Source organism: Polypterus senegalus, chromosome 3, assembly GCF_016835505.1.
Source record: "Polypterus senegalus isolate Bchr_013 chromosome 3, ASM1683550v1, whole genome shotgun sequence".
Taxonomy (NCBI): Eukaryota; Metazoa; Chordata; class Cladistia; order Polypteriformes; family Polypteridae; genus Polypterus; species Polypterus senegalus.
In genome coordinates this window covers 183,520,657-183,546,625 of record NC_053156.1, presented here as the reverse complement: position 1 = coordinate 183,546,625, position 25,969 = coordinate 183,520,657, and the positions used below count along the sequence as shown (strand labels likewise).

The 25,969-nt window shown below is 37.4% G+C and overlaps 1 protein-coding gene across 1 annotated transcript in view; it reads right to left on the bottom strand.

Annotated features, from left to right (window-relative positions):
* The window catches only part of LOC120526634 (kinesin-like protein KIF13B), a 655,733-nt gene extending 641,028 nt beyond the window's left edge, over nt 1-14,705 (bottom strand). Inside the window, exon 1 of the mRNA XM_039749796.1 lies at nt 14,611-14,705. Within this exon, the coding sequence (XP_039605730.1) occupies nt 14,611-14,705 (95 nt within the window). The remainder of the gene's footprint in view (nt 1-14,610) is intronic.
* Between the last annotated feature and the right edge of the window lie 11,264 nt (nt 14,706-25,969).

Here is a 25,969-nt window from a genome sequence, read left to right as displayed (position 1 = left end):
AGGCTAGGGATCCTGGTTCGCAATCCCCCAGGCAAGACACGCAGTAAAGCCCAACCCTCCTGAAATGACTCTCTATCTGCCACAGCAAGTTGTTATGTGGACGTCCCCTTGGCCTGGTCCAGCCACTCGGGTCCTCGACAATGAGGATCCTGCAAGCTGGATCACCCTCATGAAATCACACCACATGACCGTAGTGCCATAACTGACACTTATTTGACATAAAGTCAAACCAGCAGTACCCAAGGATTCTCCAAAGAGATACAGTACTGAAAGAGTCAAGTCTTTGTCTCAGGTCACTGGATAGCGTCCATTACTCACAACCATATAGCAAGACAGGAAGCACCAGGACTCTAGACTTGGACCTTCGCCCTTTTGCATAGATATCAAGAGTGCCACACACCCCTTTCCAGTGACCTCATGACCCCCATGCTCTCAGAATCCATCTACTGACTCCATAGGAAGAGTCACCAGAGATATGAATGTCACTCTCAAGGTAAATAAACCTCTGGATAAGGTCGACACTCTCTCTGCAGGCAGACACAATGTTAATGGCTGTACCTAAGTAGTCATTAAAGGTCTGAATCTTGGTTTTTATCCAGCCTGAGGATCAGGCCTGGATTAGTAGCCAGCCAGCAGGCCACAACTAAGGACTATTCCATCAGCTGTCCTAAGTGCGACTCTCCGATTGGGTGTTTACAAGGATAAAAAATACTGAATATGAAATATTGTACTTCAGCTATATCATTTAGAAATGAATCTGTACTGTTAATTCCTGTTAGGAAATTACTGTGTGTTGCAGGAGTGTTTTCACCATGTATAAAATTTTCAGTTATTCAAGTACTTCAATGTAGCACAATGAGTTTCAAAGCTGAAAAACTTACATTACAGTATTGCAGCTTGTGTTTCACTTAGAAAATGATCTAAAGAATAAAGATCTGTTTAGGAAACTGCTATTTATATGTTTTAGTAGTGTATTCACTTTAATATATCAAGAGGGTAGACAGTTTTATTTGAACGTATCCCAATGTGTTATAAGTGTAAAAAACACTTAGTGTGAAATGCAGTGCTGTGGCTTGATTATGAGTTGCAACACATCATCAGGAAACACTGGGGCATGTGTTATCACCAAAAACTTGCTCAATTTGAGTAAATGTTGTTGTATATGACCATACTCTGCAATTGACTTCACCACGGAATCTCTGTAACCTCAGTAGATATAGGGTTTTGCAATATTGTCAGTAGCCCGAATCATTGTCATAACCACATTTTACATTTAATTGTTATTTACCTAGTTGAGATTCAAAAATGTAGAATTACACCTTTACATAAAGTTATTCCTGATCAATACTTAATTACGCTTGACTTGGTTCTGCACTTACTAATATAGTCACAAATTAAAACAAGGAAAGTGTGACATCTGTTTTTAATTGGACTCCTGGACTAATTAAGTGAACTGTTATTTAAACAGATTCTGTGTTGAGAACATTACAGAAATTAGAAAACGAAGTTTGGTAAAAAAAAAATTATTAAAATGCACTAAGCAGTTATATAGGAATAATGCTTTTTTTTTAGAAATATTTTCATCTTAATTTTCATTCTACTTTTTCAGGTGTTCTAATTGCTTAATTAATCCATTATTTACTAATCAGTGGGTCTAATGGTAAAGTAGTTGCAGGCTTTGATTATTCAGTGTTGTTTGCCTGGGTGTCTGCTCTGCTTGTTTTTAATTGTTATTATTAAGATATAATGAAGGGAGCAAACTGCACAGAGAAAGGGCAAAATATAATGAAATCAACAAAAGAGAGTTAAGCACTTAAATGTTTTATAAATGTAAAAATCTGCTGCTGTGCTTTTCTGAATGTAGAATAAGAGAAGAGAAAAAAATACCCTGCAGTGGGCTGGCGCCCTGCCCGGGGTTTGTTTCCTGCCTTGCACACTTTGTTGGCTGGGATTGGCTCCAGCAGACCCCCGTGACCCAGCAGTTAGGATATAGCGGGTTGGATAATGGATGGATGGATGAAAAAAAATACCGGCTAATTAAATGAGATCAGTGTTATCAGTTGTTGTCAATGATTATGAATCTGGTTGGAACAAAAAACTGAAGCCACAGTGGGCCCCCAGGACCAACTTTGAGAACACCTGATCTAGATTATAACTCTGCATCAAAATGTTTTGATATTTTGAGAAACTCAGGCATAATTGTCAAAAACAATTTGGATGAACTAATAACAAATTATAATGAGACATTGAAAGATGCTTTGGATGCAGTAGACCTCATCAAAACAAAAGCGATTAAAGTGCATAGAAACTCACCTTGCTTTAATGAGAGTATTTGAGAATGTCGAAAGCTAGAATGTAGAAGAAAAGCAATATAAGATGCAGGTATTGCAAATGGCATGGATAGGAAGTTTTAAAAATGTAAAAGAGGTCTCTTTATAGTCCACTCAGGCTACTATTCTAGATTAATAGATAAGAATAGTAATGCTGTCACCTACTTAAAATACTGGCTTCTCTCAAATGGGAATTCTAAACTACATTGCATAATACCTACAGACATTAGCATTGCAGACTTTATGAACTTCTTTAATACGAAAATTGCAATATATGATCTCAGATTTCAATGTCGCTTCAGAAACTTAATAATAGATTAGCCAGCCCTGTCAGATTTTGTGCAAACCACTTTGGTAATTTTAATTTGGCAAAAGAACAGGAACTCATAACTTTAATTTCTAAAATGAAACCCAGTACTTGTTCCTTAGACTCGGTACCAACTGAACTAGTAAAATACTCAATAGATGTTCTGGCAGCACCCATTCTTAGCATTAGAACTTTTGTTTCTTATGGGTATGTTGCCATGGTTATTCAAGTACTGTACTCTCTTGTTGTCATAAATTTGCCATTTATAGAGCTTCAAAATAAAAGTATGTGTTATTAATTGAGGAATTCTCAGTTTTCGCATCTATAATAATAGCTAACAATAGCAAGTTAATAAATGTCTGTGATTTCAGTCATCATGTGTATAACCAGTGTGATCAAAAATCAAGAGAATTCATGAACTTACTGCACTCTTTTGATCATAATCAGCACGTCAGCCAGCCCACACATAAGGTAAGACACATGCTGGATTTTGTCACTTCAAAAGGATTAAAGGTTGATTTGAGGCAGGTTGGGGATATCGGTATATCAGACCATTTTTGCATTTTATTTGATATAGAAATACTGGTAATTACAACAAATGAGAAGCATATTGTTTAAAAACATTATTTTGATTAATCTGCAGCTTCAGTGTTTGATAATATTTTAAACAATCCAACTGAATGTAGTTCTTGCCCTAATAATGCTAGTAGCGTAACCAGTCGTGTAATTTTTTAATGCTAAGGTTAGGGCTGCAGCTGACATAGTGACCTCTGAAAAAACTGTTAAGAAATTCTCCAGCACTATCATACCTTCGAAGACCCAAAGAGTTTCTGATCAAAAGAGATACCAGAGAGCTGAGCATAAATGGAGAAAAACTGAACTTATCATCCACTATGAAATGTTGAAGGTACAAATAATTGAATATAACAACTCAGTCAACCTTAACAGGCAGTACAACTTCTCTAAAATTACACATGATAATCCTGAAAATCCAAGTGTTTTATTTTATTGATAATCTTCTAAACCCAGCTCATTCAGTTTTATTCTCAACTATTGATCATCTTCTATACCCAATGGAAAACCTTCTAAAAACTATTTATTTCTAGCAAGATTGACTACTGCAATGCATTATTCAGTGGGAGTTAAAATTGTTATTTATGAAGCTTTCTGTTAATTCAAAATGCTACTGCAAGAATTATTACATGACCCAGAAAATACAAATGCATACAGTAGACTCTCCATTAATCGGAACTCAAGCAACCAGCACTCTCAAGCAACTGGCAAAAAATCAAAGAAATAATTCTTAAACTAAAATAGATTTTGCTGAATTGTAAGTTTAAACTTGGTGTGCCGTGTGTGTGTCCCATGTGTGAGGTCCTTGCACACTAGTTCTTGTGCATCACATGCTTGTCCAACTCTCCCACATGTGTAAATATACAATCTATCCTCATTTACCCTCTCTTTGTCTATAATACAGTTGGTGGGTATTTTTTTTATTTAAAATGTTGAGAGTCAGTGTTCATTTTCAAGTGGTTGGCTTACTCAATTCAAAATTCTCCATGGTATTCATAAGCTAGACTTGTCAGGTTGGCAGGAATCGATGGAATTTATAGCTGCAGCTTCATTTCATAATGTGTTTAGTGAATTGGTTGAAGAAAATGGCTTCACTGCAAAGCAGATTTGTACTGCAGATGAAACTGGGTTAATGTGAAAGTGTTTGCCCGATTGTACTTTGGCTGGTGGTAATGAAAAGGTAGCTCACGGGTTCAAGCTAAATAAAGAGCTTGTATGTGCAGACACATCAGGAACTCCTAAGGTAAAGTTATGTGTGATCAGCAAATTTACCAATTCAAGATGCCTTAAAGGCATAGCTAACCTCCCTGTGGATTATCATCCACAGAGGAACAGTTAGATGGATGCTGAAATTTTTACAAAGTGGTTCCGCCATTTGTTTGTTCCTAGTATCAAAGAAAGTTTAAGAAAGAAAGGAATGTCAGAGGATAGTAAAGTTCTGTTGCTCCAGGATAACTGTTGTGCACATCCTCCCGCAGCAACTGGCTGCTACACGAAAGCATTCAGCTCTATGATCACCTGGAGACCGATCAGCTGCTGCTGGTACATCACTTTCATTTTCATTCTCCAGATCACTTGCATCAAAATCGATGCACAATAAGTAAGAGTATGATTCATCAATATTACATAAAATGTTGTCTACAAAGAATTTTGCTTTGCACATTCTCTCACCAGATCTACCTTTAGTCATCTCAGATAAAGAAGCGTTGGAATCATCAGATAGAAAGATTCTCTAATGAGACTGGAGGGCCAACATGGACTTCACTATAAAAAACCCAGGAGCAGATAGGTGGCCAATTAGTCGAAGACTCCAGGACTGTGATTTTATTTTTGACTTTATCTTTTATATTTCTATTCTTCAACATTGTCAAATAGCCATAGTTCATCAGTTAATTAATGGACAGGTATTGTTGGTTTCCATTTATGTGTAATCAGTTTCTACCTTTTTCTTTGTGTGTTTTAATCATAATGTGGTTTCAATAGGCCTCAATGTGAATCATGCCTGACAAACACAAACTTTGCTGACTGCAGGTGGCATGGGAACCAGGAATGATGTGAGCCATCCTGGATGGGATGGAAGTTGCACCAGCTGGAAGTTGACTGCTGTGTCCAGATGTGGAAAGTGGTGTTGTAATACGGTCCAGGGGACAGAATTCTGAGGGATAAAATCTCCAGGCACACAGTGAGGCTAAGAATACAACAGTTCAGAAGACAAAACTGTCTCTTTTGAAACTAAACATAGCCCCAACAGCACCCACAAAAGGTGATCTACCAAGCTGTCATAGGTAAGAGAGGCCTAGAGAGCTGACTTTAGTAATCAGTAAAATCACTCACAAAGGTTGTTAGCTTGGGGGTGGTAGGCAGTGGTATGGTGTAGGAGGAAATGTGTGTCTTATTTTATGTGTATGAAAAGAAAGACGGTAAAGCCTTTAATGAAACTCAGTGTTGATGCTTTGGGTAACAAGACAGGTAAGGAGCAGGGAACATTAAATATGTCAGTGACTATGGGGGACTGTGTAACTGGAAGATAGTTTAAGAATACAGAAACCACAAAACCTAGTCTTTCTATAATTCTATTTACATCAATGATTTACTCTGTTGTGCTGCAGCTCGGAAGACTACTTATTTACCACTCACTGCAGTCTTTGACAAGATGCATTCACAAGAGAAGTATGTTGCTCACAAAGTCAGGTGCTTTTTTGAATGTTTGGCTCCAAATGTGCTTATCCAGCTATTCATTCTCGTCAGTACTTGAGTGCTCTTTATGTCAACCTCTCGATGAATTCGCAAAGTTTCTTTTCAACATTTTTGTCTCATTAACACAGAAATCCTGAGGCTTTCCCTAAATTGCAGAAGACGCTGTTGATGGTGCTGATTCTGTTTTAAAGACAGTTATGATTAATTATGCAGCACATGCTTTTACTCACATTGCTTTTTGGAAATCAATATATACAGATCTGGGAATCACTGAATACTAAAAACGATTAATGAGGAGTGTCTTGCGCATATACTGTCGTGATGACGACGTCGGCTTTAGTGAAGCGTTTCTTAGCCTCTCTGATATGATCGACATGGGGTAGAATAGATTCTGGATTGTTATAATATGTGCTGCCTTATGCAAAATATGCTCATCAATTTGTTACAGATTCTAGGTTTACATGATTCTGCACCAAGGAACGAGGTGATGGAGCTGAATAAGAGATGCAGCAACAGTATATATGTGTGCCACCAAGTGCCACATTCACAATACAACAGCTGAGGCCATTTGAATTCTTAAAACCTTAAGAATGGGAGAAGTGGATGTGAACTAGCCAGTAACTTGCATGTGTCTGCAGAAGCCGCAGGTGAATACATTAATATATTGTATGGAATATGATACGGATGACATTCTGAAGAGACATTCTTTATCTGATTCAGAACAGCAGCAGTATAACTCTGTAAAAAGAGACATTTGAAAAGTTTAGTTACTCCATAAAAAAGAGTGAAATTTAATTAAGGAGCACAGCTACCTTCAAAATCCTTCAACTTGTTTATAACTATCACTTCTACAGTGCACTAGCTGGAAACTGTAATTATGGTGTACTGGATAAGATGATTTACAACAGAACAGTCGTGGGTCTAAAAGGCATGGGCCTGTCTGAAAGAACGAAGCTGGATAAAGAACTCACATTAGAAAAAGCCATGAGTATGTCCAGACAATCTAAAGCAGTAAAAAAAGCTGCAGAATGACTTGAGAGAAAATCCTCAGTATTTTAGAAACACAGTAGAAATTGAGACAGTTTCAGGTAAAGCTAAAAAACTGAAAGCACTAAATCCAAATGTGTTTTCTAAGACAGGACAAGCAGCAAAAACCGCACTAGGGCAATCGGTGCAACAAATTTGCCTTAAGTGCAGAAAATTTGCTCATCCAAAACGGCAGTGCCCAGCTAAAAATATTGTGTGCCACACCCGTAAGAAAAGGGTCAATACAGTCAAATTTGAAAATAAGCTAAGTCACTAAATGAAGTGGAAGTACATTCAAGCAGCAATAATTTTTGATCAATTGAGCTGTTCATTAGACAACATAAAGTGAAATGTAAGATAGACATTGGTGCTGATGTGACAGTCATGCCACATAATGTATATGAGGATCTTGCAAAAGAGAACAGCCCATACATGCTCACTGAAGCTGAAAGAATTCTTTGTGGGCCAATTAGTCCTCAATTGTCTATTGTTGGAATGGCTAGTGAATCAATGAGCAAGGGTGACCTCACAGTCCAGGAAGATATCTAAATTGTAAATGGTCTTCATACTGCTCTGCTACAGAGACCTGCTATAGTCAAGTTAAATTTACTGTATAAACAGTAACTTTACAGAAACTTTAAAGGTAACTTACCCTCAATTATGCAGTAGTCTTGGGGAAATTCAACAGCCATAGATTCAACAGCCATACACCATTAAACTTGAGACAGATGCAATTCCATGCTCCACAACACCCAGATAAATAGCAGCCCCATTACTGGGGAAAGTTAAGGAGGAAAATACACATATGGAGAGATTAGGTGTCATTATAAAGGTGGTAGAATCTACGACTAATGTGCAGATATTGTCCCAGTACTCCAAAAGAATGGCACTGTTTGTATTTGAGTGGACCTTACAAACCTAAATCAAGCTCTGCACAAAGATAAGTTCATTTTACTGCCAACTGAACAGTCACAAGGAGCTCTTTCAAGTGCAAAAGTTTCAGTAAGCTGGATGCAAGTATGGGATTCTGCCAAATTCCGTTGTCTAAGTAGACCCTCTACCTACACTATATTAATCACTCCATTCGGACAGTACTTTCTTTTATTAGATTGATGTTTGGATATACCTTAGCTGCAGAGCACATCCAAAAACAGATGTCTTTTTTTTCGGTTGGGGCTATCTTGTGGAGTTTGCCATATGGATGATGTTCTTACCTGGGGAAAAACAAAATCCAAACATGACAAGAGACTACATATAGTACTAGGTAGATGTGAAAGTCTGGCATCACATTAAACCCAGATAAATGTGAATTGGGTACACATGAAGTAAAGTTCCTGGGCCACATAGTGTGGAATCAAATCAGACCCACTTAGAACATTCGCTGTCCAGAAATGCGAGTGCCATTTAATACAAATTAACTAAGAAGTTTTCTTGGGATGATAAACAAATTGGGAAAAGTCAACCCATGTCTGGCAGAAAGGATAAGCCACTTAGAGACTTGTTATCTAAGAAGAACCACTGGCATTGGGACAGCACTCAGTAGCGAGTATTTGAAGAGCTAAAACAAGTGTTGTCATACACCCCAGTGCTGATACTATATCACCCGAACAAAGAACTCAGAGTTTCAGCAGATGTATAGTAAGGTCTAGAAGTATTTGGGCAGTGATACAATATTCATAATTTTGACTCTGTGCACCACCACAATGGATCTGAAATGAAGCAATCAAGATGTGATTAAAGTGTAGACTTACAGTTTTAATTCAAGGGGTTTAACAAAAACATTGCATGAGGCATTTAGAAAAGACAAGTCATTTTTATACATCGTCCCCCATTTTCTGGGGCTCTCTTTTTCTGAAATTGCCAAAGGTTATGAATTTAAATATATTAGTAGCAACTCCAGGTTTCCAGGGATGTTGTGTGGTTCAATAAATGACATCACACAAGAAGCTTAAGTCCACTTTTGCCAGGATGGGAGGTCTGGATCACAGACATTAGATGCCAGGGCACAGTTTTGACAAAGCACATGTCACCATGTTCATATTTTGTTGAAGGGATGCAAGGCATAACTAGAAGGAATAGAAAGCATCTTTATCTGTTGCCTAAAATTAATGAAGATACAGAAACAAATGAGTTGTCCTGCAAGGAGACCACAGTGTCAGCACCAGTGCATCCATCTCCACTACAAACTTCACCATCTGTCACTAGAACTCAGAGTTGCAGAGTTGTGATTAAGTCACAGAGACTGGATCTATAATAATGAAGGAAGATTCTGATAAAGACAAGAGTTTGTGAATGGAAACTTGTTACTTTAATTAGTGAAGGTAACTGCTGCAGTATAAAATGCATTTTAATTTTTCTCTTATTTATCAAAGCAAGGGAGATGTGGTATAATTTAAATATTCATGATGTTAATGATGTATTCATGATTGATCTGTTTGAGAAAATAATTTCCAGTAATTCAGCAAGAGCACATGTAGGGAATATTATGTTCGGGAGCAATCACATTTATGTGAAAGAAAAGACGTTTGTTGTAGTAACGATAGTGATGAATCCTTAATGGCAAACACTGAAACATAGTATCAATATTGTTATATATTGTGGTTATCTAAAAAATCCTGGGAGGGAGAATTGAGAGACGAGACGTGATCTTCTCGGAAGACAATTTGACGGCCCACGAGAGACACTTTAATGGGACGCGAGAGACACTTTAACGTCATGCGAGACAAGGCAGTGAGACAACATTTAAAACAAGTTCACGGACATCTAATCAAGCAGTTTTTGGAATGCTTTTGGCAGAGAGACATCTTGTGCTCCCAACTCCTAAAACAACGACAAGCGACAAGCAGAACATGCAGCTTGCCAGAAGCAGGAAGCCAGCAGCATGCGTTCGGCCCCCCATTTCACAACGCAAGCGGCAGAGATGCGAAGTGGCAAAAGGACAGCTGCTGTACAGGCTTTTAAATGATCGATGTGCAGTGCGGCAAAATAACACACAGCTCGCCAGCAGCAGCAGCAGAAAGACAGCAGATGATCCAACAACATCTCCTTAGCGTGCATTCAGCTGACCCCCCCCCCACCCCCACAATGCGAGCAGCATTATACGTCCTATGAGAAAGATTTAACCATGCCCCGAGCCAGAAATAAAGGACAAGTATTGTTTTTACAAAATTTTTAAAGTAAAAGTGAAAATGATGCATATGTAACAATTCCCACGAAAATAACTCTCTCTTTAAAATGTATATCTGGTAAACCAAACCTGGGGGTGGGTGAGCGAAGCGAACAGGGGGCAGAGCCCCGTAGTATATTATATATACTGTAAATTAAGAGTTTCACTGTAAAATGTATTTCATTTCATATAAGAATGATTGGAGGCACTGGTTTCATACTGAATGTATATTTTAGAAAAACATAGCATAAACTACTCCAACATGCTTAAATATGTTTTTACATTTCTGAGTGCTATACGACATTTCCCTTTTATGATAAATCACTAAAAAAAGATTCAACCAGTTAGTGCCTTCTTAACATCTAAAAGGGTAATCTGAACCTGTATTGCTAGCAGTGAATTATTTGACATTTATTGGTAAGAATTGTTTGAGTTATCATAGTATAACACAGTGCTTACTTAGTTTTTAACTCAATATGGAAATGCACACGTGTCTCTTTAAATTATATACTGAAATGCCTACATTCTAGTGTCCATTTTAGTAAGTCAACAAAAATTTTTTGCCACTGTAATGCTGTATATATCATCTGCTTCATATATTTTCATTACTACTCATAAGTCCACATAATTGAGATTCTGTCTTATATGCTTTATATGCAAACATTTCAAAGAGAACTTTTATTGAACTGACTGTAATAGACTTGTCATTTTCTTAAAATGAGTTAAGTTCTATTATATTAACAATTAAACGTAAGATCAAAGAGAATGTGAATTTGTATGGAATTTGCTTGTCTGATATTACTTTGATGCATGAATGAGGTATTCCAAATTGAATCAGTCTCACACACTTGGTTTCTTAATCCATTCTGACATTTTTATTTTTCCTTAGCTATATGCAAGCAGGTCCTCCAACTTGCAGAGAAAACCCAGGGGTTGGTGGCAGGATTGGAAATCTAGCCAATGTAAAAAAACACACACTGCAGTGGGGTTCTGAGGTGTCACCTGTTGCTGCATTCAATCCATGTGGTTTGTCATGTGGTGTGTGTGGCAACATGCTGTAATCAGCACATGCTCCCAACCTCTATAGCAACATCCCATAATAATCAAACAACAGCATTGTTTAAAGAGACATAAACCTTCTTAGTACATGACAGTACAGACATCTCCCTTACCTTAGTTATATTCAATTTGCTCCATTTTATTCCTAATTTATCCATTCCATACTCCTTATGGTGCATTCCCCCTTTTGAATCAAAAGTTTATTTAATTTTACAAACAACTTCAATATTTAAAAACACCTGAACACTACATAACAAGCTAATTAAACACTTCATTATTCTGATTAATTTATCATTCATTCACATAGTCTTGCAGGTTTTGAGGTATCTTTCTTTGACGTTGAGACCTGTAAAGTGTTGTGGGCTGGCTGGGATCTTTCAAGCTCAGTTCAGAACCTCTCAGCCTGTCAATGAATGTTTGTTTTCCTAAGTCCTTTGTGAAGTTTGCATCAATTGCTATTTTTCTCGAGACTGATCAGCTGCCTCGTTATCCATGAATCACTTTACTATAGTTGTGCTGATTCTACCACCACTTTATTGCCAGTCTTACAGACTACTTTGTGTACTGGCTTATTATTTTGGTGGCACTTAACTGTGTAGTGAAAGTTGTCTGCCTTCTCTTGAGCCATCACACTGCCTCCACCGTGTTTTACAGATGATGTGGTATGCTTTGAATAATGAGCTGTTCCACGCCTTCTCCATACTTTTTTCTTGCCATCATTCTGGTAGAGGTTGATCTTGGTTTCATCTGTCCAAAGAATGTTTTTCCAGAATTGTGCTGTTTTTTTTAGATGTTCTTTACATGTTATCGGCAATACACTAATAACCCAATTGTGCTCCACTCACTTAAAATCTGGAACCAATGTAGAAAGCATTTTAAGACGGAGAAGCTTCTATCTGTGGCACCCCTGCAAGAGAACCACCTCTTTCAACCTTCACAAACATATGCAGTTTTTAATATCTGGAAAAAATTGGGAATTAACTTGCTTAGAGATCTTTATATAGACAACGTCTTTGCATCCTATGAACAATTACATTCCAAATTTAACATTGCAGCTACACATCTTTCACTGTCTTCAAATCAGGAACTTTGTTAAACAGAACCTTCCAGATTTTCCTCATCTTGCACCCTCATCCATGCTGGAAAAATATTGCTCAATCTCAAGGAATTAGGCTCCATCTCTACAATATATAAAATCATTTTACAATCCCTTCCCTTCAAAGATCCAAGAGGACACTGGGAAAAAGATCTCTCAATTAATATATCAGAAAAGGAGTGGAAAGTAGCAATGCAGAGAATTCACTCGCGCTCCATATGCGCAAAGCATACAATTATACAACTCAAAATTATATATCGAGCACATCTGTCTCAACTAAAACTTTCCAAAGTGTTTCCAGGGCATGACCCAACCTGCAAACGTTGCAACCAAGCCCCAGCCTCACTGGGCACATGTTCTGGGCCTGCTCCAAATTAACATTATTCTGGACAAAATTTTTAATTACCTTTCAGACAGCCTTGGACTCACAATCCCTCCTAACCCATTAACAGCTGTGTTTGGGGTTCTTCCAGAGGGGCTTAAAGTGGAGAAGGACAAACAAATTGTGATGGCATTCACTACACTCTTGGCACGCAGACTCATTCTGATAAACTGGAAGAACCCAAACTCTCCTCTTTTAAGTCAGTGGGAAACCGATGTGTTATATTATTTGAAATTGGAAAAATCAAATACTCAGTTAGAGGATCCGTACAGACTTTTTTCAAAACATGGCAGGATCTAATCAGTAATATTTTAAAATAAGTTCATAAAGCACAGAGAATTTATTAATTTAGGTATGTTTACAAGCCTTAAATTTTACGCCGTTTGGCTTGCTCTCTCTCTCAGGGGTGGGGATCGATCTGTTCTTAACTCAATATTTCTTTTTGTAAAAACTTGATTGCTTTGTATGGATTGTAATAAAATTAATAAAAATAAAAATAAAAAAAATAAAAAAAAGAATAAAAATATTTTAAAATAGCTGAAATAGTGTAGGTGTTGCACACGTGTTTGTACCACATTTGCCTATTAAACATTTATTATTCATATTTTTATGTTTTTACTAGTGGTGTGTCTGCAAACATGGCATGCTTGTGACTCAGGTATTTAAAATAAGCAGATGACAAACTAACCTTTAGACAAATGCAACACTAACACTAGCCAACACAGAAAAGGCACAAAGGGAGGTGATGAATAATATCATTCACTCACACACACACACACACACACACACACACACACACACGACAAAATCTCTTGTGAATCAAAGAGTTTGACCACAAATAACAAAATGTAAAAAAAAAAAAAACTGTTGTACAACAGATTAGGTGTGCAGGACCAGATCTGATACTTCTCAGTACAGGATTTACAATTTTAGCAATTATAGCAAAAATGTTATTTAAGTGACCTTAATATTCTAAGTGTTACATGTTTTTAAAACTATTCATATTCTGTTTTTACATTTTACTTCAGAGTGTGTGTACTACAATTACTGGTTATGAATCAATGCCATTGCTTAGCATCCTTGGCATTAACTACGGAAGCGTATTACTGCCACGACATAATAAAAAAAATATGCTCACTATCACGTTATAACGTGAAAATATTACATTATAACGTGAAAACATCACGTTAAAACGAGAAATCGTATCATGTGATAACGTGAAAATATAAGATTATAACGTGAAAACATCATGTTAAAAACGACAAATAGTATCACGTTAAAACGTGATACTATTTCATGTAATTACGTGATAAAGTTTCATGTTATAACGTGAAACTTTTTTGGTTATCCAGTGAGGAGTGCACGTCTGCAAATGAAACGGTCAGATGGCTCATTTACACGACTTGATCAAATTCTACTTTATGCTTGGGGTCAGACATGGAGAGATTCTGCTCCTGCTGACTAAGGTGGATGGTTTTGTAATAAGTATGTGTACACTGAGAAGAATTTTAAAAGACATGGGGCTTTACAGAAGAAAGAATCAGTCCGACATTTTGGAGGTAGCATCATTTCTCATTGACCAGCTGGAAGGGCCTGGAAGGCTCCATGGATACAAGCTACACCATCTCAGCTGCATTCAAGCTGGGCATGTTGTGACCCAAACCACGGTGAGGCATTTAATAAAGTTTCTAGAATCGACTGATGCGACGCGTGTACATTAATCCTGGACCTAATTTTATGTGGCATGTTGACTCTTATGACAAACTAAAGCCGTTTGGAATATGTATAAATGGAGCAATTGATGGTTTTTCAAGGCTCATGATATGGCTTCATGCTTATTCAACAAACAGCGATCCCAAGATCATCGCTGGTTATTTCATAGCAGATTGGAAATGAGGATGGGGACAGCTGCCAGAATTCGTGCAGATCTGGGAACAGAGAACGTCACACTGGCAGAGATGCAGAGATTCTTACGATGGAGTACTGGCCAGGACAGTAACTGTTACATTACTGGATCCAGTAATCACAATCAGCGAATCGAAAGCTGGTGGGCCTTTTTGAGACGACATCATGCGTAGTACTGGATGAATCGCTTCCAGGAACTGAAAGACAATGACTGTTTCTCTGGGGATTTCTTGGACAAGCAGCTTATACTGTTTAGTTGTCTGAACATTATCGAGGTATGTGTCTTGTCTTCTTATGTTTACTGGGTCCCTGTGCGTGTATGTGTATGCTTGTGTGCGTGTGCGTGTCGGTGACAATCAGTACTGTTACACAATTCCTACGTTATGCAGGGTTTTTATTGCAGTTACACACACGTCCTAGTCTTGTTTTATATATATATATGTATACAAGTATATAAAAAAAGACTTGGGCGTGAGTGAATTCTTGTACTAAACGCCCTCTAATAATTAAGTGCCAAATTTCAATATTATAAATATAACATTATCTATCTATCTATCTATCTATCTATCTATCTATCTATCTATCATATATATATATATATATATATATATATATATATATATATATATATATATATATATATATATATATTTATACATGTACATGTGTTCTCACTGATTTTTTCTTCTACAGGAAGAGCTGCAGCAAGTTGCTCATTTGTGGAATAGCCACATAATCCGCCACACCAGAAATGCAGTAGCTCCAAGGGGACGTCCAATTCTCATGCATACCATCCCTCATCTGTTTGGAGGACAAGATCACCTGAAAGAGGTCTCACAGGAAGCAGTGGAGGCTTGTAAACAAGAATGCCAACAGAGAGGGCCTTACCCTTGTGATGAGGTAGTTTTTGACTTGTGTTGCCTTATAATGGCAGAGAACTTCTTACTGTCACCTACCTCACCAGATGAAGCCATAGAGCTGTATCTCTTCCTGAGAGCATACATACATAAAGACTTACAAATGACCCATATTGCTCTTGATCATTAAGGCATGGCTTCATAATGAAAACTAATGGCTTGGTTAGTTGTTGATTTTGGGAAATACCAAGAATCTTTAAACATATAATCTGATGGTTTTGTTGTTTGTTTGTTTTCATTATGATCTATAATTATATTCTGCCTTCCTTGTAACAAAATGGGACCAAAATCCTGAGGTCAACTATTAAATCCCCACCTAGCTGCAGATTCCTTGTGGTGCAGTGTCCTGTTCATCACTAGTCAAATCTTGTGCTTCCAATGTGTATTGTTTTTACAGTATATTGTTTTAATTTGGGGAGAAAATGAACATTGTACATTAATATTTTTGTGTTTTGTGAACATCTAAAATATTTAAAATGACAAAATTATAAATAGTTTCAGAGATAACTTTTTTTAATATTCTCATGAAAAGAGAACAAGAAAAATTCTCACGAAAAGAGAATAAAAAAGAAATGTCTTAATTCTTGATGTGGTTTTCTATGTGGTTCATGCCTCATCTTATGAATACACAATGGAGAAAACAAACTATTTTCTGCCAGACCAAAAATTACTGTTTAAATCAATATTCAGGTTCAGGTTGAGAAGTAAGGTAAGGTGGACTTATTTCACAGTAACGACATGCAAAACAGACATCACAATAAAACAATGTGTGTCACCTCAAAAACCACAGAGGCTGGTGTTAAGGCCATTAAGTGAAACCTGAATGCAATTAAATAACTTTAAGGAAAAAAAAACAATAACTATATACATACAAATCACACCCTATACATATAGGTCTTGTACTCACTGCTCTATGTGAGTAATCAATAGGTAACAGCTTTGACAGAAACAGGCCTGTTTCGACAGGTTTCAAAACACTATTTTCAATTACACAGATAGGCACAGACAGGCATTTTAATGCTTCATCATACTTGCTAAACATTAGTCTTAAAAGATAAAATACTGAACTGGCCAATACACTAATTGTAAACAAATTGGCTTTTAAAACAAAACAACCACATAAATGGTAACCTCACCCTTAGTCAAGCTGTTGGAATTGGAATTTATGAATGTATCCATAACAGAGGCAGAGGCTAACTTTGGGTATATGAATGCACTCCTGAAAATAAGAGGTTGCATTATTTACACAAATTTAGAGTAACGAAATTCACATTATGGAGCATCTGCATCTTCCTGGGTTAAAATTAGAATTATGAATGTAATAGCAAAGTTAGCCTACCCACCTCTGTTACGAATACATTCACCTTTCTAAACAATACTTTTCATGAAGCCATAATTTCTTTTTTCTAATCTTTTCTTACAGAACTTATTTTTCATTATTCTTTATTATTTTATGTATTATTTTTGTTTTATGGCTTGCTTCCAGATGAAGATATCATTGATCTAAACTATGCTGAATATATAAGAGCTTTCAGCAGCCAGTATACTGTCCATTTCAGTGCGCAGTTCTGGGTAGGACGTGTATGTCCATGGCAATTCTAGACATGGCCCACAGGTATGAGCTACTGGTCTTCATGCCAGTCCATCAACTGGCGTGAACAGGATCTCAATCTTGCTAACACAGATAACATCTGACCCTGTAACAAACCTTAACATCCTTCTGAGTCCTGCGTCATCCAGTCCTCTGATGTATTGTTGCAAAAAACGAAAGCTTTGGTTTTCTGCTTGAGTTACAGGTGATGCTTCCAGCAACTTCAAGAACTTTCTTGTGGTTGGCTTTTTATCTTCATACATTTGTAGGACATCTTGTGGACTCACAAATGCTTCTTTCAGAGAATGGCTGCAAATTATTGATATTTTTTCTGCGGCATATCTTGGTTTTTGGATCAACTGCTTGTGTGCCACTTTTAGAAGGATGCCTTTTAAATTCTTTTTTGTTGGAAGTGCTGTTACATCCAAGCGGTCTAAAAGATCAAGTAGTTCACTCCTGTCTTCCTCTGATAGATCTTCTTTTAAGGCAGCTGTAATCAGATCTCTATCTGTCTGACTTATGTACAGAAAAAGACTTTCAAACAACACATCATCTGAGACTTTATTCTCACCAAAAATAAGTGCCACTGTAAAAGCAGGAGCAAGGCGGCAGGGAAAGTATCCGTGGTCTTGAAATCCCTTCAGAAGAATTCTGCCAATGGCCCTCCACTCTTTTTCTTGCCATCTAGGAGACAGTAATGGAACCCTCAGGTCCTCTCCTTCAGCCATGTGGTCCATAAATTGAGTCCAAATGCAGCATACACATCTCTTGAAACACCCTCTGCATCCGCTCCTTTTTCGTTCTATGTAAGTGTATTTCAGAGGGTGTTTGAGAAGTGCTGGGTCTTTGAACTGGCGAATCATCTCCTCCAGGAGATTAACCCTGTGAAGCTTAATAGTGACACACACAACATCATATGAAGCTGTAGAAGTGCTTGCCTCGTCACCTACAGGTGCTGTATCTGGAGTAATGAGTGTAGTGCTTGTTGGGGGGGGTGTAAAAGATGTGATGACCAGCTCATTTTCTTCAAACTGCAGGTTTGGGCTATATATCAAAGTGTCATCCAGTTGACAAACAGATTCTCCAAGAACAGGGCCAAACGTTACCTCAGATGTATCGGATGTATCTATTTCATCCACCGTCAAGTCTGATGACAGGATGACAACAGTTTCAACAACCTGTGTGTTTTCTTCAAGCGTGTCTCTCTGTTGTGCGTCACTGACTACAGCAAAGTTTTCTCCGCCATATTCTTTATCATCCTCATTTGACAGTCTCTTTGTGCTCAGGTAAAATCTCAACACTCCCATTCTTAATACAGTGTATAGTTCCCAACTGTAACATCTTCATCCAATACAGATTCCTCCTGATAGTCTAATATGTCATGACTCAATGTATCAAATCTTCCCAATTTACTTTTTTCATTTGGGAAGAACAGGTCTTTAGCATATTGCAGTATGTCAGCTTTTTTTGATTCTTTGGGGACATCAAGGCTCCTGGTCCCCCCTCCTCTCCTTTTTCTAACTTGCTTTCCTTCATGAATCCATCCCAATTCAACTTTTCTTGTCGGTTTTTCAGCCCATTTGTTGTTTTTTCCATAATGTCTTTTGCATTTTGGAGCAAAGGTCTCATCCTCATTATGTTTCTTATCATCAGTCCCATCAATGCCCATCTTTTTCTTTAGTTTTTCAAGCAGTGATTGTTTTTTAGATTCTTTCACACTAGTACCTTGATTTTCCAAACAGAAGCATCTTGCTGCTGTCCGATCTCCATATGTTGGGATTTAACCAGCCAGAGTGTCATCATCTATAAAGTTAATGACAGTGGCATCAACCTGTCAAGAGACATAATTATTAGAAACAAAGTATAAGATTGTAACCACCAGCAACAGCACACAAACAGACACACACTCGATAGTTCATTCAAAATAGTTAATTCAAATGGTCCTGAGGGCTAGGCAGCTACAGTCCAGACAAGAGACATGCAACAAACAAACATGGCAAAGAGGTAATCTAAAACTCAGCTGTCCAAGAATTAGACAGGGTCATAGACAACAAGGCCAGAATATATCTATGAGAGAAAAACAAACACAAGGAATAGGTCACACGGTTTGTTTTCGCAAAACACCTTCCACATGACTGAACATAATTTATATATTTTTATATGCATGTCATAAATCATGTAACACCCTGACCCTTTGAGGTTAAACTAGCGGTGATACAACTAAAATTCTTGATATGCTAGAAGGCTTCTTTCTGCACTTTGTATTGAAAAGTAATTAAGCAGTTTTAAAACAGTTTTTAAAGTTAATAAGAGCTCACATGAACACATGAGTGTTCTCAATAAGATATGAAGCACACCATTATAGTAATTTACAGCTAATTACTGTAATAGTTACAAGTACTATAGATCCCGACGAACGCAAAGACACACTTGTCACATACCATTTTATGGGCCATAAAAGCAGCAAAATACAAGTACATGTATTGGAATAAGAAAAACAGGCTTACACGCTCTTGCTCCATGCGCGAGAGGCACTCTTCTGGTACACCTCGATTTCGTAGAAATCTCAGCAGTGGGGTATCCGCGCTTTGCGCCATGGTGATGCCGGAGAACATCTCAGGGAGAGTTGACTTCCGCCCCTGAATTTAACTTTTAATCCTATCGGGATAGGTTTTCTCGTTATAACATAATATTTTCATGTTATAACGTGATACGGTTTCACGTTATAACGTAAGGTTTTCACATTTTAACATGATATTGAGCATATTTTTTTTATTAGGCCCTAATACGCTTCCGTAATTAACCCTGCCAATTCTATGTAAATATAGTTATACCAAAGTGAACTGTGATTTACCACATTCTGTGTTGTGGGGAAAAATGTGGAAATTAGAAAACCAAGTTTGGTAAAATTTATAATGTAATTAAGCAGTCATATGGGAATAATGCTTTTTTTTTTTTTTAACAATATTTTCATCTGATTTTTATTTTATCTTTTGCCCGGTGTTCCAATTGTTTAATTCATTATTTTCTAATTAGTGGGTCTGAAGCTGAAGTAGTCATAGCCTTTGATTATTCATTGTTTGCCTGGCTGTCATTAAGATACAATAAAGGAAGCAAACTGCACAAAGAAAGTGCAAAATATAATGAAATCAACAAAAGGGAGTTAAGCATTTAAATTTATAACAAAAATAGAAATATTCCTAAATGTCTTATACATGTAAACATGCTGCAGTGCTTTCTTAATGTAGAATAAGAGAAAAAAAATCCCAGCTAATTGAGATAAGTGTTATCAGGTGTTGTCACTGATTATGAATCTGGTTGGGACAAAAACCTGAAGCCACAGTTGGCCCCTATGACCGACATTGAGAGCCCCAGGCTTAAAACTTGAGCAAGTAAGGTCTGTCTCATCTTACAGAAACCTCCAGCTTGATTTTTCCAAGGTTAGAATTTGGTAAATGCTTAACAAACACCCTTTGAGAAAGTAAGGATAGTGAGAATGGGAAAGCCCAGAACACCCCTCCTAAGAAACAATACTAAATGAATCCACAGACCACCCCTATTTAAAACGCAACATTCAGGTAAATGGGAGAGTCGAAAAATCAGAAAATACTGGTGGCACTATTTGATTGGATGAAATAATAAAAGCTATGCATTAAGAGACAGATGATGTGATATACATTGCATCCGGAAAGTATTCACAGCACATCACTTTTTCCACATTCTTATGTTACAGCATTATTCCAAAATGAATTAAATTCATTTTTTTCCTCAGAATTCTACACACAACACCCCATAATGACAACGTGACAAAAGTTTACTTGAGGTTTTTGCAAATTTATTAAAAATAACAAAATTGAGAAAGCACATGCATATAAGTATTTACAGCCTTTAGCTTAACACAGCTTAATTGGAGTCCACCTGTGGTAAATTCAATTGATTGGACATGATTTGAAAAGGCACAAACCTGTCTATATAAGGTCCCACAGTTGACAGTAGTGATGGGCGGAGTGAAGCCTCATGAAGCATCAAAACGTTTGAAGCAATTGTGTTGGAAATCGTATCGAAGCATTTAACACTCACCTCTCTAGTGACCCTCCTGGCCATTTTCATTAACATTACACAAACTCATGATCCACTTCAATGACGTCTGTTATAACTCTTATTGCTTTTATTTTTTCGCTGCTACAGACTGACAACGAAGAGAAGGATTCGTCAGCAACTTCTAGTGTCTGATGTCAAAATATATATATAACTAACGCCGACAAGCAGAATGAGCTATATGATAGCAAGAGTTAAACAAAATAAGACGCCTCACTCATGGATTCCCGACTCTTACAATTAGTATTTACTTTTCCACTGCATAATTATAATCGCTCCTGTTATTAGTATTAGAATTAACCTTCATCTTCTCTTGAGATCACATTTAATAGCCTTAAATGTTTTCTTTGGTTTGACTTAATTAAAATGGAGTAGACGGAAAATAAAGGTTTATCCCTGTACTTTGCCATGATATAGGTAAGCACATTTGAGAAAGAAAAGGTGAAATCCTTAAATCAGTTGTTATTATTCGATCAAGAATTGAAATATTTCATTTATTAATACTTTACAATATGTTGTGGAGCACGAAAGTAACGAATTAGCTACAAAGAAATGACGCCGTCAATGGCTCTACTAACTAAGGTGGTTGCTTTTCAAATTCTGAGCGTAGTGCTAGCCCGCGTTCAACTTAAAGACTCATCAGAATTAACAATGATAAAAAAAATGATCAGAATTGAAATCTTTATAACCAATTTGAACTAAATAATTTTGAGAGATACTGTGGAAGGATCGCATAAGAGATCTGTTCGGGAATCACCAAAATCACCATCAAAATGCAATGTCTAATTGAGGATGGCAGCTCACGTATTTACATTAATCCATTTCTATTCATTGCCATCTGACGTCCATGAACCCCTCCATTGAATAAGGCTGTGGTTCTCAACCTGTTGGGCGCAAAGTAACAAAAAAGGGGGCGCGAAGATGTGAAAAAAGAAAACATCTGTTGGAACCAAAACAAATTAACTTAAACTACACTCTGATAATAGAACAATAAATACTGTATAGAGTTAGATAAATGTCGATAAAAGTAAAGTAGGTACAATCAAATATGCATCTACATTTCAAAAAAATGTTAGGGGGGGGGGGCGTGATTATACTAGCAGAATACCTGTGCTTCGCAGCGGAGAAGTAGTGTATTAAAGAAGTTATGAAAAAGATAAGGAAAAATTTTAAAAGTAACGTAACATGATTGTTAATGTAATTGTTTTGTCATTGATATGAGTGTTGTTCTATCTATCTATCTATCTATCTATATATATATATATATACATACATACATACATGTGTACATATATACACACACATATACTATTGGGTGCCAAACAGGCAAATACATTGATTTTGTGAATATAAATATGTAAAGTCAGCGTCAGAATATATAAAGTGCTGACTTTATATATTCCGACGCTGACTTTATATATTTAAGTTTTGACTTTATATATTCCAGCGCTTACTTTATATATTCAGAAATATTCCAACGCCGTCTTTATATACTCAGGTTTTGACTTTATATATTTGGGAATGACTTTATATATTCCAACGCTTACTTTATATATTCAAGTTTTGACTTTATTTATTCTGACAGTGACTTTATATAATCAAGGTTTGACTTTATATATTCGGGACTGACTTTATATATAAAAGTTTTGACTTTATATAGTTAAATTTAGTCATCATTGCATAACGTTTTCTTTACCATAGAAATTTAAAGACTAAATTCAACTTCCATTCCTAACAAAGATATTTCTGGCGACTAAATAGAACCTACTTATATCTAAATTCGAGCTATTGAGCTTTCGCCTGCCTGCCTGAATAAGTCACCCTCGCTTCGCTCTTTTTACCCTTCATTTAATCATGGCTAATGGCGGAAAAATTATAAAATGGAAGGAGGATTACACTGAGTATGGCTTTACCAAAACAATTATTGATGGCGAATCGATTATTCATAAAGCTTGAATTGGTGATCTGTTTTTCTGTGTTAACCTCATATTTTTTCATACTTCTTCTCAAACCAAGGGGGTACGAGGGTAAAATTAATCGGGAAGCGAGGATCAATGTAATCGATGTACCATGAAATCATGCATTGACAGAAGTTCCACTTTGCTTGAATTGTAAAGTGTGATTAAATGCGTGATTTTTTAACGCGTTATGGAGCATATGCATCGAAGCTTCTCAGCTGTGCTTGTGCTAAGAAAAGGAAACATTTTAAAAATAACGTAACACAATTGTCAATGTAACCTTTTGTAAGTAGTGCCTGGAGGATTCAGTGTGGAGAAACTGCAGAGACAGCGTGTGTATTAACTTGTGGATTTTTCTGTTTGTATTTGGTGGCAGCGTCACAAAGTCGCTTCCGTAACACTGCGTTCTAGTGATGGGTTGTTCTTGAACGATTCGTTCATTTTGAACAAATCTTTAATGTGACTCGGAAAGAACGAGTCATCTTGTGGGAGTGATTCGTTCAGTCGCGCATGCGCATTTGCACAACTTACTATAGTTACTGTATTGGAATTGATTCAACTGTTTCAAGTCTTCAGGTTTTTCGAGTCGATCGTTCATCACGTGACAGCCCCATAAGCTTAACCAACTCAGTCTGAGCCGGAAACAGAATTGATTAGTTCATCGCTCGAGTCTTCGGGTTTGAGTCGTTCGATCATTACGTGACAGCCCCATAAGCTTAACCTATGCAGTCCGAGCCGGAAAGAGAATTGAACGAATTGACTCGAAAAAAGATTTGTTCATTTTGCTGAACGAGACTCAAAGGTCCGAGTCGGTAAAATGATCCGAACTTCCCATCACTACTGCGTTAGCTGAGGAGCTCAGCTCAGAGCGAAATGAGATGAATGGGAGGGGAGATGATGACGTGACTCCCCCACTCGCCTTAACTGTCAATCCCCCACAAACACATTCTTACAGAATTTGCATAAGCACAGCCCTTCACGTGCAATTTTAACTTAGTTACAAAGTGATCAAAACTCTCATTTATATCCTGCGTCCTCTCATTTAACTTGTATCCCACATTACCCATGGGCATGACAAACACCAGCGGCAGCCTGTCTATAAACTTAATTTAAACTTTAGGTTTACACCTTGCTTTTTTTCCGAAATAGCAGCACTCATGAATATGGTTGTACATATGTCACTCGCTCGCTTCTTATTGTTTCACTGCCTTCTGAATTATATAATGCATGTTTTCTTCAGCGCTTTTTGGAGCTCTTCCTGGTTTTCTACGCACTGCATTGACAATCAGTTCAAGTGATTACGTGGGAGGCGTGATGATGTCACACGGAACTCCGCCCCCCACGGCTTTCGAGCTCAATTCCATTACAGTAAATAGAGAAATATAGCTTCCAGTTATGACAATTACGCATAGAATTTTCCAACTTTTGTAAGGAAGCTGTAAGGAATGAGCCTGCCAAATATCAGCCTTCTACCTACACGGGAACTTGTAGAATTAGTGATGAGTCAGTGAGTGAGTCAGTGAGTCAGTCAGTCAGTGAGGGCTTTGCCTTTTATTAGTATAGATATACAGTATATATACACATATCTATCTATCTATATATATATATACAGTGGTGTGAAAAACTATTTGCCCCCTTCCTGATTTCTTATTCTTTCGCATGTTTGTCACACAAAATATTTCTGATCATCAAACACATTTAACCATTAGTCAAATATAACACAAGTAAACACAAAATGCAGTTTTTAAATGATGGTTTTTATTAGTTAGGGAGAAAAAAAATTCCAAACCTACATGGCCCTGTGTGAAAAGTAATTGCCCCTTGTTAAAAATAACCTAACTTTGGTGTATCACACCTGAGTTCAATTTCCGTAGCCACCCGCAGGCCTGATTACTGCCGCACCTGTTTCAATCAAGAAATCACTTAAATAGGAGCTGCCTGACACAGAGAAGTAGACCAAAAGCACCTCAAAAGCTAGACATCATGCCAAGATCCAAAGAAATTCAGGAACAAATGAGAACAGAAGTAATTGAGATCTATCAGTCTGGTAAAGGTTATAAAGCCATTTCTAAGGCTTTGGGACTCCAGCGAACCACAGTGAGAGCCATTATCCACAAATGGCAAAAACATGGAACAGTGGTGAACCTTCCCAGGAGTGGCCGGCTGACCAAAATTACCCCAAGAGCGCAGAGGCGACTCATCCGAGATGTCACAAAAGACCCCAGGACAACGTCTAAAGAACTGCAGGCCTCACTTGCCTCAATTAAGGTCAGTGTTCACGACTCCACCATAAGAAAGAGACTGGGCAAAACGGCCTGCATGGCAGATTTCCAAGACGCAAACCACTGTTAAGCAAAAAGAACATTTGGGCTCGTCTCAATTTTGCTAAGAAACATCTCAATGATTGCCAAGACTTTTGGGAAAATACCTTGTGGACTGATGAGACAAAAGTTGAACTTTTTGAAGGCAAATGTCCGTTACATCTGGCATAAAAGGAACACAGCATTTCAGAAAAAGAACATCATACCAACAGTAAAATATGGTGGTGGTAGTGTGATGGTCTGGGGTTGTTTTGCTGCTTCAGGACCTGGAAGGCTTGCTGTGATAGATGGAACCATGAATTCTACTGTCTACCAAAAATCCTGAAAGAGAATGTCCGCCATCTGTTTGTCAACTCAAGCTGAAGCGATCTTGGGTGCTGCAACAGGACAATGACCCAAAACACACCAGCAAATCCACCTCTGAATGGCTGAAGAAAAACAAAATGAAGACTTTGGAGTGGCCTAGTCAAAGTCCTGACCTGAATCCAATTGAGATGCTATGGCATGACCTTAAAAAGGCGGTTCATGCTAGAAAACCCTCAA